This window comes from Elgaria multicarinata, chromosome 2, assembly GCF_023053635.1.
Source record: "Elgaria multicarinata webbii isolate HBS135686 ecotype San Diego chromosome 2, rElgMul1.1.pri, whole genome shotgun sequence".
In the NCBI taxonomy this organism is placed as follows: domain Eukaryota; kingdom Metazoa; phylum Chordata; class Lepidosauria; order Squamata; family Anguidae; genus Elgaria; species Elgaria multicarinata.
The window spans coordinates 162,688,593-162,708,480 of NC_086172.1; the positions used below are offsets into that span (position 1 = coordinate 162,688,593).

The 19,888-nt window shown below is 42.0% G+C and overlaps 1 protein-coding gene across 5 annotated transcripts in view; it reads right to left on the bottom strand.

Annotated features, from left to right (window-relative positions):
* The window catches only part of BCL11B (BCL11 transcription factor B), a 166,999-nt gene extending 148,730 nt beyond the window's left edge, over nt 1-18,269 (bottom strand). For all 5 annotated transcript variants that reach the window (XM_063118035.1, XM_063118037.1, XM_063118034.1 and 2 more), the window contains exon 1: nt 18,178-18,269. In XM_063118035.1, the coding sequence (XP_062974105.1) occupies nt 18,178-18,235 (58 nt within the window). In that variant the 5' untranslated portion in view covers nt 18,236-18,269. The remainder of the gene's footprint in view (nt 1-18,177) is intronic.
* Between the last annotated feature and the right edge of the window lie 1,619 nt (nt 18,270-19,888).

Consider the following 19,888-nt stretch of genomic DNA (forward strand, 5'->3'; position numbering starts at 1 on the left):
ACATTCTTACAATAATAAGGCCTTTTTGCAAAATCACTCGTACAGCTTTTTTCTCTTAACTAGACATTTGTGAACAAGCCATGAAACTCGTGCTACCACTGTATCCTTTGCAGTTTAGTACATATTCAGGTTCCTATTGCCCGCTGACATAAGAAGAGCCCTGCTGGATCAAACCAAGGGTCCATCTAGTCCAGCATTCTGTTCACACAGTGGCCGACCTGCTCCGCACAGGAAACCCGTAACCAGGACATGAGTCCAACAAAAACCTCCCACCCATGTTCCCCAACAACTGCTGTACATAGACATACTGCCTCTGATACTGGAGGTAGCGTATAGCCATCAGGACTAGTAGCCATTGGTAGCCTGATCCTCCATGAATTTGTCTAACACCCTTTTAGAGCCATCTAAACTGGTGTTCATCTTGTGGTAGAGAATTCCATAGTTTAAGTATGCATTGTGTGAAGAAATACTTCCTTTTATCTGACCTCCCCACCCTCCCAAACGTGCCTTTTATCAAATCCATTCCATGGACACCACAGTACCAAATCTGTAAATGACTTTTGGAACTGCTGAATAGGCAGGATTGATCTTACAAATATAGTCATGGGACTGAGAGAAAACAAGTTAGCACGGGTCAAGTCCAATCAGCATGAAAAAGCTTCAGGGGAAGAGTAAGCACCAGCCCCAAAGGATTTGGTGAGGAAATTCTGCTGTGTATAGCTCAAGTGAAACTAACCCTATTGCTCAAGGTTCGTTCATTTGCAATAAAAAGATAGATTGTGCCTAAAGATAACAACAGGCCACTATAAGGTAGTATGGTTCTTCTGTTGCTTTATTCTATGCCAAATTTCCAGGATAACCAAAGGAGGAAAATGTCATATTGCCACCATGAGTAGATCCTCAAGCCTGCCTTTCTCAACAGCAAGAGCTAATCCCAAGGACAAAGTCCTTGCATCACCATTGACAGGAAGGTGGCGGGAATGTTACCTGGGGCAGGCCTCGCCTAGCTGGGCAAAACTAGCTTAGGAAACAAGTTCCTTCTGTTGCCAGCTTACGCAGCGTACCTCCTGGAAGGCAACAAAATGCAGGCGTAGTTTCTTGGGCTTGGCTTGAGCAGGAAGAGCATCTATTTCAACCTCCACCCACAAAGAACACCTGACTGCACCATAGGAGCTACAGTCAGAATGAACAGAAAGATGCCCGTTGCCCTTCGTGTCACGTTGCCTTCTGAGGCAACTTGGCAGCTTGCCATGTGTCCTCCCACCCAAGTCATGGCAACCACGCATTCTCCTCACTTCCCTCCACTCCCCCACACACTCAGCTTGGAGGAAATGGTAGTACTATGTCCTGTCAAGGCCACACAATGACCCTCTGCCTCCCACCTCACTGTGCTTGGCACAGGGCAGGAATTATAATACACCCATCCAAAAATGGATGAGGTCTGGTTAGGATTGATATATTGACTGGCTTTTAATGTCCCAGTCCAAAGAACTACGGGGCCAGAACATGCACGCTATTGCATAATCTAAATAGAAATGGCATGTTGTTGTTGTTTTAAAAAAGAGAAATAATTAAAAAATGCCATGCATGTACTTGTCTATATGAGGTAGCGTATGGAGGTAAGGCAAGAGGTTCCTCAAGAATTAGTGGGTTCCTGGAGGCCAACCTCCCCCACTGCACGTGCACCAGGCTTTTCTGCATTCAGATTCCACTTTCTGCAAACCTCCAGCTCCAAATATACCTGTATCTGGCTTTTAAAGAAGCATGCATAAGATTGCAAGCTGCATCTTTTTCAAGTATTACAGTATCGTTTCTCAATATGCACATTGTTACCAGACATTTCTCCTGTTGGGTAGTGATTCTACAGTGTCACATTCTTTCTCTCTCTTTCTCCCCCACCCCTTTCTTCTCCTCCTTTTCCTTTCCCCCCCCCCCCCACTATCTGTTGCTTTTATTGAATTGTTTTAATTTTGGATCCAGACAACCTCAAGCCTTTTAAAATTCTTTATTTCAATTAATCTACACGCAACCCTGATGTCGCAAAATAAGAACTCGGACAAATAGCTGCATCGAGTGACAACGTTTAAGCAACCAAAAGTCAAATTAATGTTTTGAAAAAGCAAAGCATACTACATGCACTTCAGTTCAAATTCATTTGGTCAACTTGAGAGTAAATTCCAATTAACTTAATGGAATTTACTTCTAAGTAAGGGCACATAGGATTACAGCCTCCATTATTTAATATGATCAAGAATATCTTAAAATGCTGAAAATCACAAGGCAGTTTCTAGGAAGAGAAAGTTGACTTCTAGATTCACATTCATACCATGCTTTACACTGCTTACAAATTCTGTAGATCCTCATTTATGTGAGTGGTCTGGAAGAGGGCCAACATTTTGATAATCAGATCATATAAAAGGAAATATTCTTTTACATGCCAACATGGGGTTGTGTGACACTTCTACATGAATTTGAATAATCACGAGATTGGGACAGCCTAAATTTGCGTAAAACTCAAAGCCGCTAATTCACAGGCTCCTGTGCGGTGAACTTTTATTTTTGTTTTATTTTAAAATATTTTTTGTATTTATTTCCATTGCAGCCTAATTGAAAAACCACACGAAACATGGTCTTCAATCAGGCACAATTCCCATTGGCTGGCGGGGTTTTGCTTTGAACAAAATTTTTATCATTTGGCCCGATCAATACACAGAGAACTAACAGCATGTAAATAAAAGAGATGAGCCACTGAAGTTTTATCTGGAGATGGGAATACTAAAAGCTCTGCAGGGGGAAAAATGAACACATGGAAATACTGGCATTGGTGATTTGTTTCCAAATTTCCTGCAGATCTAAAAGCAGCAGGGCAATGTAAAACGTTTGTCATAATTCTGAATTGCAATTACTGAACGGAACAAGAACTTTGCCTAAATATATATGATTTTTTTAAACTGCCATTTCTTTTTGGTTGTTTTTTAAAAGTAAAAGGTGGGAAACAGCTATCTAACTAAGAGGCTAATTTCACAGTTTTAGCCAGAAAAACAGTTATTTTAGAGGTCAAAACGAACCTAGCTTCCCTTTCTGGAAAGAAAGACAAAAAAATTGCTAATTAGTACGAGAATCTTACATGTCGTAAACTGCATCACTGCCCTCTAACCACGTGCATTATGTAAGAAAAAGAAGTGTATCAGAACTTGGTGCTTGTGATGTTCACAGCAGTTGAGATTAAGCCTACGCTAACACCCCTTTACAATCAACGGAGGTGTACGAACAAGAAGCGGCCTGAGGAACAGAAGACGCACGCGTGAAAGCTTTTGAGTCTCCTGTACTTACTTGTAGCCAAATTAATCCACTAGGTAACTCAACTCTAGGCATAATGCATGGTGTGTGAAACCCATTAATTACTTCCCCCCCTCCCATCCCTTCCTCTAAGTTTACTTTAAAAGCAGCCGGTAGACAATGCAACATAATTAATTTACCAATTTATTTTATGAAAAGACTCTTTGCCATCGTGAAAATGTAATCATAACCCTGGTGCTGAGCGGGAAGTGAGTGGATTTCTGTGCGAACAGTTTGTCACAATGCAAAAGGTAATTATTTAGTGCTTCTGTTCCTTTTAATGATCTAACATTGAGCAATACTGTTTATATTGAAGAGAGCTTGCACCTTTAATTACCAATTACATATACATAATTTTAGAGCCAAAAGGGAAAGGGGGGGGGGAATACGAGTGCTGTGAAAAGACTCCTTTAGTCAACATGTACACCGCTTCTAGAAAAGAATTCCTATTAGGTGGAAGAAGAGTGTCAAAATATTAAAACACACATGCACAAAGGGAGATAAGGTAAAAGAACTGGAAGACGCAAACGAAGTAGCACAGCTGAACTGAGCCAAGGTACATAAGGAAAAAACACAGCGAACGGAGCAGGGAAACAGAATAAGTCCAAAAATGTCTCTTGGCATTTCCTATAACCATCCTGTTCTGCTTTCAAGTTAGATGTGCTTCTGAACTTACAGTGCTCTAACTATGCATATGTATTAATAGGGTTGGTGGGATTTTTTTTTTAAAAAAATCCTTTATTATCTTTATGATGTAGGAGATATTTTTTTGTTCGGGGTGGGGTGGGGGGGAGGAGTGGGAAATTGTGACACTTGCTAAGCATCCAGACCCGGTCTATGTAGCAATTCCGAAGTCTCCTTCAGTTGTCAGCAACTGAATTGTTCATATTTTTCTTTTCTTTTCTCAAACTAATCATTTAAGTAGTGTTGGAAGGATATATAAAACGCAATTTCTCCCATTTTGCAAGATGGTCTGGGAATGAATTAACCAGTATTTCCTCACTTTATTTGCCCAACCTGGCATTTAGTCTTGCAATGGTCCCACTAGCATTTGACCGTAATTAGTCCACATGTGCTCACTCATATGAAATCCTCTCCTCCCATTCCATCCCCACCCAAAAAGTCTGCAATGGCATCCATTCCATCCTTTGGCAGTCTTAATATTTTAGGAAATCAGCTTTACAGTTTCTCCTTCCACAAAGCCCTCTTGAACGATCGTCATGGGTTTCAAAAGAATTAAGAAAAGTTTTTTGAAGTTATTTTAATTCTGATTTAAGTTTAATGACTCATAAAGAAAGCTGGGCTGATAAAATGACTTGTGGCATAAATTATCTGAAGCTGCAATCCAGAGCCACCTTACGTGCCATTTTTTTAATAGAAAAGTGGGGTGTAAACCAAATAAATAAATAAATAAATAACCTCAACTAAGGAGTATCTATTAACTTAGATAGCTTTACTCCAGAGTAAATGGGGTTATTAATAATTCACCTGGCCAAATTAAAATGGAATTTCATTTTATTTTGAAATGAAGTTAAAAATCGAGGCAACCACAGTGAACACACAGAACAAAATCACTAAAGAAATAAACACACTCACTGATTATAATTCTTAAATGTATCATGCAGCACAGCTGGGATAAAACAGCCTAAGAAGTTCACTGTCAAGATTGGGTATAAGATATATATTATATATAAGTGTGTGTATTAGTCAGAAAAAAATAGCCATCTGTATTTATCTGGAATTTGCTCAAATGTTTGAAGGGCTTCTATACAGGAGATCATTGGAAACACCTGATGTCACAGTATCTTAAAAGAAAACAACACTGGCCATACTCATGAAAAAAATTGAGAGGGAACTTTAGTACACCTCTACATGTGATTGTGAGCAAACAGCTAGATACAGAGGCTTTCCCTTCAACCCTTCCAAAAATGCTACATTCTGATAGTGGCACAAATGAGCCCACCATGGAATGAAAGGGGACACAAGCTACTCTTAAGATACTGCCATTCATGTCAACAAGGCATACACAAAAGAAGTTTGTGTCCAAAGCCAGTAAGCCGCCCATGCTGAACTGAAGAAGTTATGCTCGGGTGTGACAATACAGAAGGGCTCTCCACACTTTCGGACCAAGCGTGCTTCGGCCTAGCTTCTTTGAGCTACAGTTGTGAATTCAGGGATATGAAAAGCATTGCTGTCTGTCTCTGACATGTTCACTGGAAGGAAAGAAAGAAATTATTCCAGGTTTTCCTACACACACACAAGGAATGAATTAAGACAGGTTTTCTTGGCTCCGTAGAAGTAGCCATTTACTGTGCCTGAATGTATCCTTCAAGGGCCTTACTCCAAGGGTGTAAAAAGGTAGATCGGGATCTCTTGGTAGATCTCTGATTGACTTGCTGTAGAACTGCAAGAGTTTCTGACTTCCAACTGTTTAACAACAAAACCTCTCTCTCTCTGACTGCTCAAGCAAAGAAACGTTGGGGAGAAACCAGCAGCAGATTTTTGTGAAAAGGCCCAGAGCTCAGTTCTGGTAATGAAAACAAACTCTTGGGCTCAGCATGAGCTTAAAGCTACCCTCTAATGGTTAAACATTTATCTGTCCCACTGGGTCACTATGGAGATACCTGGCTCCAGTTGGTAGATCTTGGAGATCTAGTAAAAATAAAAAAGTAGATCCCACAGGACTGACATCTGCCCACCCATGCCATACTCAATATTACCACCCATACCATGCTCAATACTACCATTCTCCAATGCTAAAACTAATAGTCCTTGTATACTTGGAAGGTCTTGTAAACATACACACAGATAGAAAATGCTTCTACTATGAATGCTTTTCTATTAGTGCAACTATTGAATAGTATGATGGTGATAATTTGTGAACCGCCCAGAGAGCTTTGTGAACCACCCAGAGAGCTCCGGCTATTGGGCGGTATAGAAATGTAATAAATAAATAAATAAATAAATAAAATAATTTTCAATAGCCCACTTAAAAAATATTCTAGTAACCAATACAGCCCAGATTCCATGAAATTTATTTATTTATTTATTTATTACACTTATATACCACTCCCATAGCCAGGGCTCTCTGGGCGGTTTACAGAAATTCTAAAATTGAGATAAAAACAAGTATACAAAATTTAAAATTCTAAAACACAGAACATACACACATAAAGCATTAAAAACCATTAAAAAACTAAACATGTGGGTGATTAAGATAAAATCAAATAGAATGTTCCAGATGGAGATATACGTATGGTCCCTCTTAGACTAAAATATCAGGGCTTGTCAACACCGCTCCCTTTTTAAAAATTATTATTATTAATAATAATATAATGACCACATTTTATGGTTAGCTCCAGCACAATAGCATCACAAGCCTTGCGTTCCAACTGATTCAAACGGAGCATAGATCAAGTGACCTAATAATCACACTATTATTTACTAGGAGTTTTGCAAACCAATATACCACTAACAATGCTATTCTTTGGGTGGTGACAGCCTGGTGGTTTTAAAGCATGTTGCAGTTGGAGCAGGATAAGAGGAAAGCACATGTAACCTATGTTAATACTACAAGGTTTAGATCTCCTTCACAGAATAGAAAACCTTTACGGGAGGGTACCAACTATGAGACATAAAACCATTGGGATCAAATGTAAATGTTAACCGTTGACCGCTTTTCAATCAAGCTCCTGAGAACCATTTCACATGTTATACAAAGGCTAGCCCAGCTTTCCCACCAGCCAAACAGTCAACAGGAAACTGTTACCTGCCGTGTGTACCTATATGGCACATATCTGTTCCATTCACACTTTGTATTTTGATTGCCTTAAAAGAATGAAGATGTGAAGTGAGCTTTTTGAGCTCATACTTAAAGTATCTCAATTGTATTTAAATGGCAGTGATTTAAATGAGGAAAAAGCAGATGACTCTGCATCTTTTACTCCCTTTTCTAACCTTATCGTACGGGGTGGCGTAGAGAAGGAATTCTGATTTATTATCCACTTTTAAAGAAGGGGGCAAAACAATGGGTTGTTTTAGGAGCCAATGTCTTGCAACTTCTGGACCCTCAAGCATCCATCCTGAGTGCTAAAAGATACCTGGGTTCTATACCACCTCTCAGAAACATGCTTGAGGCCAATGGAGCCGCTGCTGTGACTGTCCTTTGCAGAGGTGCTGCTATCGCCATGGGTACAATGTTGGTAAGGTTGGTTACCATGTAAATCTCTTCACAGACCCAGATGAGCAGACTACAGATTAACCAGATCTGACTGCATTTTGTAATGATGAACTGATGAATCATGCAGCATTTGCCAGCTGCACCCCTCTGCAGGGAAATCCTAACTTCAAAAGTATAAGGCTCTGTCTCCTGCTTCTGGCCCCCTGTGAGGATCTCCCAGCTGCTGCACCCAGAGTTCTAAACCTCGGCTGCGTGAAGAAGGCAAAAGGCCAATGTTCTTTACCCAGCTGCCCACTGAAGGAATTACTTTCATCTTAAGGCATTGCCTATAAACCGACTTTTAAATAGATGCTATACCTCCATCTGAATTTATCTACCCCACCCCCACCCATTCCCCAAACACACACACCCTTCAGAGTTACACAGTTGCAAGTGAGAAGACCACTTGGATCAGTCACAGTATTTTGAGCAATGCCACCAAAGTAAAGAACACAGTTCAAGGAAAACTTTTATCGGCCAACTATCCCACCTGTATCGTTTATTTTGCCTTCAAATCCTTCTCAAACTGGGAAAAATCGTTCATCGTATCTAAAGTTCACCAATAACACAGCCTTGCACAACATTTTTTTCTTTAGTAGTCAAGATTGTGGGGGGGGGTTCCATAGAAAATACCCCCCCCAAAAAAAGAGTGAAGATGAATGTGGGAAAGAGGTGCAATTTAATCTAATGGTGTAACATGGTTGGCCATGAGTGTTAATTCCAGCCATTTGCAGGTTGTGTGCAGAACAGAGCAGGTGTCTCAACACACCCATGAAGTCCTAACCAACCTTCACATCATGGCTCTTTCACAGGAGAGGCTTAGTTAAACTGGTCCATAATAATAGGCACTCGCCTAAGCATAAATGACTATCAGAGATAGCTATGTGCAGATATATACTCATGGGTTGCCCAGTTTTGTGGACTGGCAACTTTTACATTGCTTTGAAAGGCAGTAAGAATATAATAAATATATAAAACCTATATTAGCTAACATGCACATTCAGTTTTTCTTCCACATTCTATCTTGCATTAACAACATTCACAATTGGCCCAAATCTCAGCGCAAGGGAGTCCCAAATGCACTTTTTAAAATGTCAAGTGCGAAAACAGCTCTTGGGAAGGGAGAAGGAATTTTGGTATCCATGACCCTTTCATCTTTTGGTCTTGCTGTGTCATGAAGGTGACAATCATATACAGCTCTCTATGTGGCTCAAACATGGGAAAGATATTGGTTTTGGTACTACACCACCCCTTTTAATATCGGGCTGCTTTGCAAAGACATCTGATCAGGCTTCAGATGTAAATGGTTTCCAATTGCTATGGGAAGCAGAGGAACCAGTATTAATGTTTGTTTGTTTTAAAAAGGTAGGGGATAGTTTAGTTGCTCATTTAGATTAGATGCATTTGCAAATGGCACTCATAGTTGTGAATTTCTGCACTCCTCCGTAAACCTGCAAGTCCGACACCTTTGGCAGAACTAGCCTGAATCTTAGAAAAATAGTTAACGCCATCATACAGTTGAATGTAGGATAAATGTCTAAAAAAAAAAAAAAAAAAGCTGCAGTGAAAAAGAAAGAAAGAAAAAATAAAACAAAATGCCCAACATGTTTCAACACAAATACAAACCTTACCGCGGAATCGAAATCTATAGATGTCATGGAAGCCACTTATAAGTTTGGAAAATGGTGCCTCTTAACTGCATGGAGCTGTGGTCATCTCCATCCTCTAGAATAGCCAACATTTCCCCAGTCCTGCTTCTCTAAATTTCTATCCTGAGACATGCCTCTGCCCTTAGTTAAATCAAAAGCTACATATATACAGTGTTAATGGAACAAAGGTGATGTATGTTTTGCTAAATAAACTAGTTGCTCTAGGTGCAGAAGAGGGAGGAAGAAAAAGATTTATTGCAATTGAGAGGCTAAAATGCATAGGTTCTTGTATAGACCACGAAAGCCGTAAATCTTCACAGATAAATCAGGGATTGAGATGATGCGATACAAAAGCTTCCTTTGTTCCTGTGTGAATAGATTTGTTTTAGTTAAAACTAAATAGAAAACGGAGGGGAGGAATGGATAGTCAAAAGGAGGGGTAGTCCACACAGGGAATTTCTATACTCTTGGCTATACGGAACAGGCTGACTGGGTTATAGATCCTTAGCAACATATGAACAACAGCAAAATGCAAATGAGAAAAATCAATGCATTTGATTTCTGCTGTGGATTGAAACATAGGTAGAACCTTTGTCAAGTGTCTATCTCAAAAGGGGAAATTTGGGGGTGTTGTAAAGCCCCACCATGACACACACTCTTTGGGCCATTTTTCAAGTTCAACCGAAGCTCGGCTGTTCCAAAACCCAACATATTGGGTCAGTTTGATTCCAGAGTCATTAAAAACAGAAAAACAAAAAGTGTAGTGGAGGTGACTTTCTGCATACAATTACTCTCTATTTTTTTCCTTCTACATCACGACATGCACACAAACACACATATTTCCCAACAAGCATCTTCCGTGCCTAGAAAACACACAAACCATTAATTCTTTCATAAAATGTACTGAATCCTTTGCAAGGAGCCAAAAGTCCTGCATATGCAAAATAATATAAATAGAATGAAATAAAATGAAAATAAAATAATACACAAGCCAGGCCTCACGAATGTCATACCATTAATCAAGCCCCCAATCTGGTGTCAATTTTGCCAGAAAATGATTATATTCTTGCAGCATCGCTAACACCATCACTTTCCTCTTCTTCCCTCCCTGGTGCATGCCTATACTGCATGAAGTGTGTGTTTCCCTCTTTCATTTGTTTTCAAAAAGCCTTCAGACATGTTTTTAAAATATATGTGCCTTGGGAAGAACAAGAGGAAGGGATGTCCTGCTGTGTAAAAGTCCCCTGTATATAGTAAAGACTTAGTTGACAGCTGTTTGGGGTTTTTTTTCCAAAGGGAGGGAGGAGAGAAATCGAAATGATGCTCAGAAGCTGTAACTTACTGTGAATACACAACCGCCTTCACGGCTGAGGGTAGAAAGGGACTGCATAAGGATATTTTATGAAAGTAAATAAGCAGAAAAGGAGGAAGGTGTCACTATAACAGCCACTGGAAAGATTGCACATTTATTAGTAATGCCCGCTTTGTGTGAGAGCCTGTGTTCCCTCATCTTGTTATAAAGATATACGCACTTCTCATGCGCCCATGTTACATGTGCTCCAGTCTCACTGAAGTCCCAGGCAAGCATAACCAAATGCAGGATTGGAGCCTAGACAAGGCCCATTGAAAGGAATGGAAGCTGCACAGCTACAGGCTGATGGGTATCTTTAGTACGGCTCTTTAAGAGCTTGCATTATGGTTTTTCTGGCATCACTAAACTTTTAAGGTATGCTTCCAAAGAGGCCAAAAAGGTCCCTTGGGATGCAATGCTGTGCAAACTTTCCTAAGACTAAGACCTCATTGGAACATAGTGGGACTTATTTTTGAGTAAGCATGCATAGACAGAAGTGTGCTGTTATTTTCTTTTCTACGCTTATTATCCTCTTTAACATAAGCAGCATTCACCAAGCAATAAGCATTGGAGGAGAGATACTGTTTCGGAAAGAGAAAGGAAAGCAGGCTGGATGCAGGGGACATCTTCATAAGGGACACTTTAAATATTTTCCACGGCAGAGGTGCCTCCTTGGTTACCAAGGACGGCTTTGCTTCTTTCTCAAAATATTGTGAAAAGTTTTAAAGTCCTGTGATTGAAGAAGCTCTTCTTGATAAAACTGGAGGATTTTTAACAACAAAGGTGTGGTGGAGGGAGTTCTTTCTGATCACTTCATCTTCCAGGTTAGTCAAATCAAGTGCCCACTATCTTTATGTTTCCAACAAACTGGATACGAACACTAAATGAAATAGAGGAATCATCAGATAAATTGCAGGCCCTGTCTAGTTGAGAGTGAAGGCTTTTTCTATAGTGGGTGACAGCCCTAGTCTTGACTGACCCAATTTATTTCTCTTTCAAGTTCAAATGGAGCCCTCTACCCTGTCAGCAAAGAACATCCAGCTGCATATTGTGCCCAAACACGAGAAAGAAATCTGCGGAAGAGTTAACAATACAATAACCTGACAAACTTCCTCATAAACACATTCCCCTCGCATTCTCAGATACCTGGATTCCCTCTCTATAACCCATTAAACGATATACATTTGGGCAAGAAAACCTTCTGATGATATCAACATTAACAAGGTGTGTGCAAGTCATGGGAACACTGACAGAAATGCACACACAATTCTATAAACACACATACGCATCAAAAAGAAACACAAACATTGGTATATTATAAGTCGATTTCTATTCCTATGTTCGTTTATTACTATAAGAGGCAGAGCAATTAAAAGTTAGACAAATCTGCCCATGTGGATTTCTGACCTTCAAAGCTGTGACTATAATCAGACAAATTCTGAAGTTTCTGCCCCATCACAACTGTACATAATATTTAGACACATCCGATAACTATTTTTATCTCTTAGTGTATGCTCAAATACATATGTAAATGGCAGAAAAATCTGTGTGTAATAATAATTTGCACAAACATACTCTGCACACAGCATTTGAAGGATCTGGTTTTGTTAAACGATCACTCTTGTGAACTATATTCATATGTATTATTCCGTTGACTATTCTTCTGCTAAATTTGTGCCTACACATATATTCATAGAGAAGAGCTGTTTCAACTAGCTCACACATCCCCCTAGTAAACATAAAGCTTTTTAAAGATTTTGTTGGGTCAGTCCCATCTCTGCTGTTAACAACGTACATCTGTATTGATTGTGTGCATATATAACTATATACTAAAGAGGAAAAGGGTTGTGTACACAACTCACATGAGTGTTCGTACTCTGTTGTTCATATTAAGTTAGACAACATTTTCTTAAGGATTTGGTTCAGCTAGCCCTTTATTGCTCACAATCATTATATTTATGTATTGCACTGTAACAATCTTTCAGGCTTACTGTGCACAAATCTAAACCTACACAGAAGGCAAATTAATCACTGTATGCATATACATTTTCATACTTGTACATGAGCCTACCCTTTGCTCTTAGCTAATCCAGCAACTCAGAACAGAGAAACCAAAGACAAGCCGCTGACAGTAAAAGACACTGTTAAAAACTAATTTTAATTAAAAGACATCTATCTTGCCAGAGTCGCTTAATCAGTCATAATTTGCTTAGAAAATAGATTTATCTAACTTGCAAGCTTTCTCATCTTGTACCATATAGATCTCGGCATGAAAATCAATACCACAACTTTACACCTAAAACATTTTTGCAGCAGTGGAAAGGACTGACTTCTTCTACCTATTATTTCTTTGCCTCCACGGGTGCTGGGAACCCGAATTTTCTATGAGACAGGCTATGAGCGCCCCCTAGCCGTCAAGGCTAGCTACTGAGCACTACAAGGCACAAATGTGACTTGCTGTTCAGCTGAAAAAACTAACAAAGTTTATTTTGGAAAGTATTTGTATCAACAAACAAGAGGGTGCAGGGCAATCTAGATAGGAAATGTAAAAGGGGAAAGCCTTGTGCAAGATGTGTTAAACTAATAGATCAAGCTCTAAGCACACTTAGTTCTGATAAGGCAGGTAGAATAGGTGCCAACTAGAGCTGGTGACATCTGTAATATGGCCTCATTACCTGGACCACATTCATTCAGATCACCATTTGTGTTTTGCGCCCCGGAAGACAGTCATTTGTTCAACACACACCATAATACATTTGGTAATGCTGAACAAGGATACACACACATATATTCAAGTAGTGCTATTAACGAAACACATGGGGGTGGGGAGATCTCTAGCCATGCTTATTTAAATGGTTCAATAAGCCTGACAAAATAGTCTCCTCCGTGTTTGCCTACCAATGAAAAGCAAAGCTGTTTCTTATTCCATCATCCATTCACAAAGCCGTCTCTTATGCTGAGCAAATCAAACCACTCGAAGAATGAAGAAAGTGGACATAATACTAGGAAGTGTCTAAAAATGGGGTGGGGGGTTGATTGTTTTAAAACAAAATCAAGAGTTAAAATCTCCTACAAACCTATTTAAAACCTAAAATTTTAAGTAAAATTATCCCATACAAACAGATAAGATGCAGCTTGGATGCCGATAAGAGAGGATGCAATATTTTCAAAAACCCTTCTTTAACTCAGCCTGTAACACCTGCAAGAGATATGCATGTTTTACAGCCCTACAGGTATGCCAAAAAATGCAACCATCTCTACAAATTACTTCTTGGCTAATTCTTTAGTTATACCTATTATGCTATGTTTGACTATGCCTGTTAAAGTTTCCTTTAAGAATTTCTGCCATTCAGATTGCCTCTGAATGGCAGAAACTCTTCTATTAAGGACAACCTGAAAACAAATTAAAATCAAATAAAGGGTATTTTCTCTCTACTGAGATCATGTAGGCATGATGCAAATCAACAGGGTCAAATCAGGAAAACCAGCAAGTAACCTGTTGACCATGGCCTTCAGAAATCTGATTTAATTCCACCCCCCGCCAGAACTGTTTTAATGTTTTTCTCAATTCCCCCCACCAAAAAATGTTTCTTCAGCTGGGTTCACCCCTGCCTTATGAATGAAGGTCATTTGCGTAGTAGAAAAGGTTATGTTAATTCCATGCTAACCCATCCTTCCATTCCTAAAATGCACAAATCTCACTCTTCTACCTATTTAGGAAGAAAAACTATTGCAGAAATCCAGCCCAATATTTATCGCCTTTGTACAGAAAAGTCCTACCACATCTCTGCCTAGATTTTTACGGAGATCTCATTTTCACTTTCTAAGTGTTATGTAACTTGCAATATTTTCACAGTAAGCCATCATCAGAGACAAACCCAAATGCTTTCATTCATCAGCTCTTCATCTATCACAAGCAAGGCAGGATACATTTGGGAAGAGGGATGGAAGTCACAGGAATCATAGGAGCCTATTTCTAAATAAATAAAAATACCATGACGATAAAGTCAGAGTGCAGTCACTGGGGACAATAACAAACACCTCCACTGATCTGAACTGTATCTGGATTGTACCCTTAAGACCACAAATCCTATGCATACTTACTTGGGACTAAGCCCTACTGAACTCAGCAGTGCTTACATCTGAGTAAACATGAATAGGACACAGACTGTAAATATGTTTCATACACTCACTTTGTGGTTGTTTGCCATTCAGGTTAGCAGCCTATCTTTTAGCATCCACAGGGACTAAAATTTAATGAACTCCAATAAGAGGGTTAGAATTAAACCCATTCTCCTGCCTGCCTCCACAACTCCCCACTTAGCAGGGTACCCTGAAATGCAATGCTATTCTCCTGACAGGTTGCTTGACAGTGAGCCATCAAAGAACTGCAGTTCTCAGAATCCTATCCATTCAAAAAAGAGTGTTTGGGGATGTGGGGGGGGGGTTGATTTCACATTAATTTCCTCAGTTATTTGGTCCTTGTATGTGTTTTTCGTCAAACTTGTCTGGATTTCTTCCTTTCTTTTTTAAACAAGCTCCTCTTTAATAATGCATAACTCCTTCCTGGAAATTGGTCCAACAACTGTCTGATGAAACCATCTCTCTAGAACTCTTATGGCCCAAACATGGGTTACATGTTCTTGACCCTTTTCTTTTCTTCTTATATAGACACACACACGCATTTTATGCCCATCACCTCTTTGGCTGTTATCATCCTGTCCCCCACTACCCCTTTTTCCTTCCCAGTTCAAGAGGACACTTAGATGTCTCTTGTTGTTAAGTCTCTTCCAGATGAAAAGATGAATGGAAGAGCTGAGGATAGAAAGGAATTGCATGCACTTTCTTTCTCTTGCTTCCAACCTAGACCTTCATTCACCGTTAAGCTACACTGTATAGGCAGATCCGTGGGATACCCTTCCAATACACCTATCACCCACCTACCCACTCCTAAATTATATATACTTTTAATTTACGCTATGGGTGGAGGGAGAAGAGAACTGAAATTCACAAACACAAACCCACCTGATTTAATCTCATCACAAAACATAATTTGAAACCAAATGTCCTACTGTATCTTTTCTTTTTCCTATTATTTACCATGCATTGTTGCCTTCCTATCTTTTTCTGTCTTCCTCCCCATGTCAAAAACCAACCTCCCTATACAAACCATGCAAAACACAAAAACACAAAAAGGAATTACTTAAAATAATAAGGATTTATTTATTTTTTAATAAAGGCTGGGGGGAACCCACCTCCACTTTCCCTCTCCCAAAGCAAAAGGTAATTTACAAACCGGTTAGTTTTTCTTAAAGCAAAAAGAAGAGGAAGAAAGAGGGGGGTGCAGTTTGCTCGGAAGGTGTTTGGGGTTTGTTTTGTTTGGGTTTTTAAAATCCTCCTTTTTTCCCTGCTGGTTCAGCAGCACCGTCAACTCCCCGCTTGCAAAATAGAGCTCAAAATCAATTAAAAGGCCGGTAGCAAAATTCATCTTCATTGATGCTGTAGCCGGTTAATATAAAGGGGTGGGGGGGGGAGGTATGGCAAGAATGGGGAGGGGGGAGGAAAGAGAAGAAGAAAAAAATAAAGTAGAGGGGTGGGGAAGGAAAAATAACATTCACAAGCCCAACGCCATGCCGGATCGAGCGACTGCATTCGCCAATCAATATAATTCCGATGTATTCTTACAAACATTTTTATCAGCTGTAACAAAGGAGAGAGGAAAGAGAGACCGCTGTCACCAAATGCTGTTGGCAGATGGCAGCTAGTCCTGGGCTTTTAAAGGGGGAGGGGAGGCGTTGTATGTTTATTTATTTATTTTTTAAAAATTAAAATATAACATACATATTCTATTCCCCCCCCCTCTTTCTCCCTCTCTCTTTTTCCCTTCAAGTCTCTCCGACTGGTCCCCTTCTCCTCTTCCTTCCCTCTCTCACAAGACCCCCCTCCTCCTCTCGCTTTAGCTCCACACGCGCAACGGCTGCTTTGCAAAAGCCCAAAGCGTGCAACGGAGCTGTTCTTTTTGGCGTTTGCTGGGGTTTGTTTGGGCTGTGATTTCTTCTTTCTCCCCTCCCTCTGCACATCCCTCTCCCCTTCTCCAAAATACTAGCTAAGGTTTATTTCATTTTTATTTTATTTTTAAAAAAACATTTGTTTGTTTGCACCTGGCCTCCAATTCAGGCCATTCAGGAAAGCAAAAGGGGAGATGGCAATGTGCCTGCAGATCTTCAGAGCACCTTCAGAAGTACCGGGTTTCTATTGCATTTCAGTGTTAGATGTTAAATGCAAATACTGCGAAATACAGGGTGGCGGTGGCTTGCGCTTTTTTTTTAATTAGCAAGGCAGGACGGTTTACAAAAAGAAGTTGCAGCTGAGGCAAACTGACCCTCTGGATGCAGATTCCCCAGAACTCCTATACAAGCGATTCCTGGATACCCCACCCCCACCCCACCTCCTGCTCTGGTGCAAGGAGCACCTCGTCCTAGATCTCTCTCCCCCCCCCCCCCCACCGCCACCCCATATGCTCCCTCGGACTATTCCTGGCTCCCACAGGCTCCCACCGCCACCTCTCCCTTCCTTGCAAAAGTGGCGCGCCTTTTTTTTGCAGGACTTCTTCGCTGCTTTGCAAACTGCGCGCGCTCCCTGTGCAAAATGGTGCTACCTTACTGAGAAAGGTTTGCTCCCCCCCACACACACGCACAATTTTCTACACTCTTGCAAACACCGCGCGCAGATACACACCTGCCTTCTCCCCCAACCCATACTCCAGGTTTTGCAGAGAAAACACACAGAGAGAGTTTATATACAAAGCTACTCTACGTTCGGGCCGGGCAGCCGGACCTTGGCAAGGAAGAAGTCGAGCTAAAGGCTTCAGCCTATGCGACTACCTGTACCCTGGCATCCCTTGCAGCCCCCACCCCCAGTCCGGTTCTGGCCCCGTTACCGAGCTGGGCTTCCCTAACGGGAGGAAGCGCCCCCATCCCTCGCTCTCCCCCCCACCCACCTCGCCTTCAACGCGCCGCCGCCGCCTCCGTTCCTGCTCCCAGCTCCCCACGCCGGCCTCGCCGCTCCATCCCTGGCCCAGCCGTTCCATGTGGTTCCCATTAAGCGGTGCCGACCCCCCCCCCCCTCCAGCCCTCTGCAGCCACCTTTCTTTCCCCGGCTGCCGCTGCTCTCCAGCGCCGGCCAACTTTGGACCAGCTTCCTTTCCCCACCCAGCCTCTCTCCAAGTCCCCGGTGCAGATAAACAGCCCCCCCCCCCCCTTCTCCACGGCTAGCTTCTCCCCCTCTTCACCGGCTTCGTGGCCTCCTTCGCTACCTCCACGCTGCCTGCAAATTCACCTCAAACTTTGCTTCCATCGCCCCCCCCACACACACACCTCCGATACACGCACACCTCTCCTCGGCTCCCCCCTCTCCCCTCGTCCTCCTCAGCCAGCCAGCTACACACACACACGCCGCCACCGTCCCCCCTTCTTCCTAAACTCTCAGAGACCCTTCATTTCAACCCCCCCATCCGTTTCACACGAGGTGCACAAACGCGCCCCAAGTTTCGATGTCTTCAACACCCCCCTTCCCCCACGACACACACACACACACACTACTCGTGAGTTGTAACTTACGCGTGATAATTTCCCTTTGTGATAAGTGCTGCGGGTTTCCCTGCTTGCGACGGGACATTGCACTTGCATTTACACGGTCATCGCCCGGAGAGCTGGACTTGGGTAGGGGGGATCGGGTTGGAGGAGGGGGGAGCGATCTTCTGCCTCCTCTTCTATTTTCTTCTTGAAGGATCTCTTCTTTAAAAAAAAAAAAAAGCACAATAAAGAACTTAAAAAAAGAAGAAGAGAGGGCGAAAAACTCTTTTCCCCCCTCTTTGGCGCACTCAAGATGAGGTTCTTCCTTCAATTAAAAAAGCATCATCAAGACGAGTAGGGGGTAGGCTTGGCTTTATTTTCGCAAGACAACTGTCTTTTTGTTTTGTTTTTCCTTTCCACCTCTTCCAGATCTTTTCTTGAACTTCGGGAGAGAAGGATGGTTCCCCCCCTTTCACCAGGCGCTGACACTTTTATTTTTCCAGAGTGCTTAAAGGGTGGGAGGGTGGAGGAGAGAAAGACAAGGAGGGGAAGCAAAGTGCACTTCTTCCACCAGGAGGGTTTTCTTTTTAAAAAAAAAAAAGAAAAGAAAAAAAAGAAAAAAATTGGATTATATACACACACGCTCGCACAAAAGTAGAAAAATTGGAATTTGCCCACACGCAGAGAAAAATGCAGGAAGAAAAATTACCCTTGCTGGGTTAATTAGAATTCTTTCTTTTCTTGGCTGTTTTTTTTTTTAAAGGGGTAGCCCAAACTGTGTCTCCTCTTTGCCAGTTCAAGTACCACTGGGTTGGTTTTTTTGTTGTTGTATTTTTTTTTCTTGTTATTTTTTTTTTGCTTTGCTTTGCTCGCACCACTTTGCACTGGCTTCCCCCCTCCCCTCGCTTGGCACAGGGTCTTGCTAGGAAAGAAGCCCCCCAGTGCTTCTGGGTTAGTGCTGGCTATTACTAGGAGATATATTGCAATGTGAAGATGGCGGAGCCCGGTTCCCTGGGAGCGCTCTGTCTCTCTATGGCTGGGTCTGCCTCCGTACAATGGGATAAAATTCAAGTTCAAGTGCGGACGTGACGTTTAATCTGCACTAGAGACAAAAAAGACCTAGAGAGTAGGAGCACTGGGGGCGACTAGCGGTGGCTTTTTAACATTGTACCCTGCAAGAGAACAAGAAGAAGGGGGAGAAGAAGAAGAAGAAAAAGAAGAAGAAGAAAACACCCTCAAAACACACTCCCAGCACACGCACGGCTCCGATTGCTTAGCCACGGCTGCCTTCTGCAGAGCGACAGCCAAAATAAAATTAACTGAATTTAGGGAAGAGAAAGGGGAGGAAAAAGAGGGGGTAAGCAATCAGGAAAACCGGGGGGGGGAGTCCCTCCCAATCCATCCCCGATCAGGTTTGGGAGTCAAGGTCTGAAGGGTCTTCGGGGGAGGGGGAGGTGATCCGGACCCGGGCCATCGCCCTCCCCCCTCCTCCGCCCCCTGGCAGGAGGCCCAAATGGGACGGACGTCTCCCGGGGGAAGGAATAGGTAAAGGGGTTGGTTAAGCTAAGCAGGCTGGCGCCGGAAAGGCAAAAAGAAAGAGTTGGGAATGATCGCTTCAACCCGGAGCGCCAGGCAGGGCGGCTGGAGGTGGGCGCCCAGGGGGCGCGGGGTCCATCCTGCTCTCGCTCGATCCACCTGCTCCGAGATCTCCCAGGCGGCTGGATCTTGGCTTCGCTGGGATCCATTCGCTTCCCCC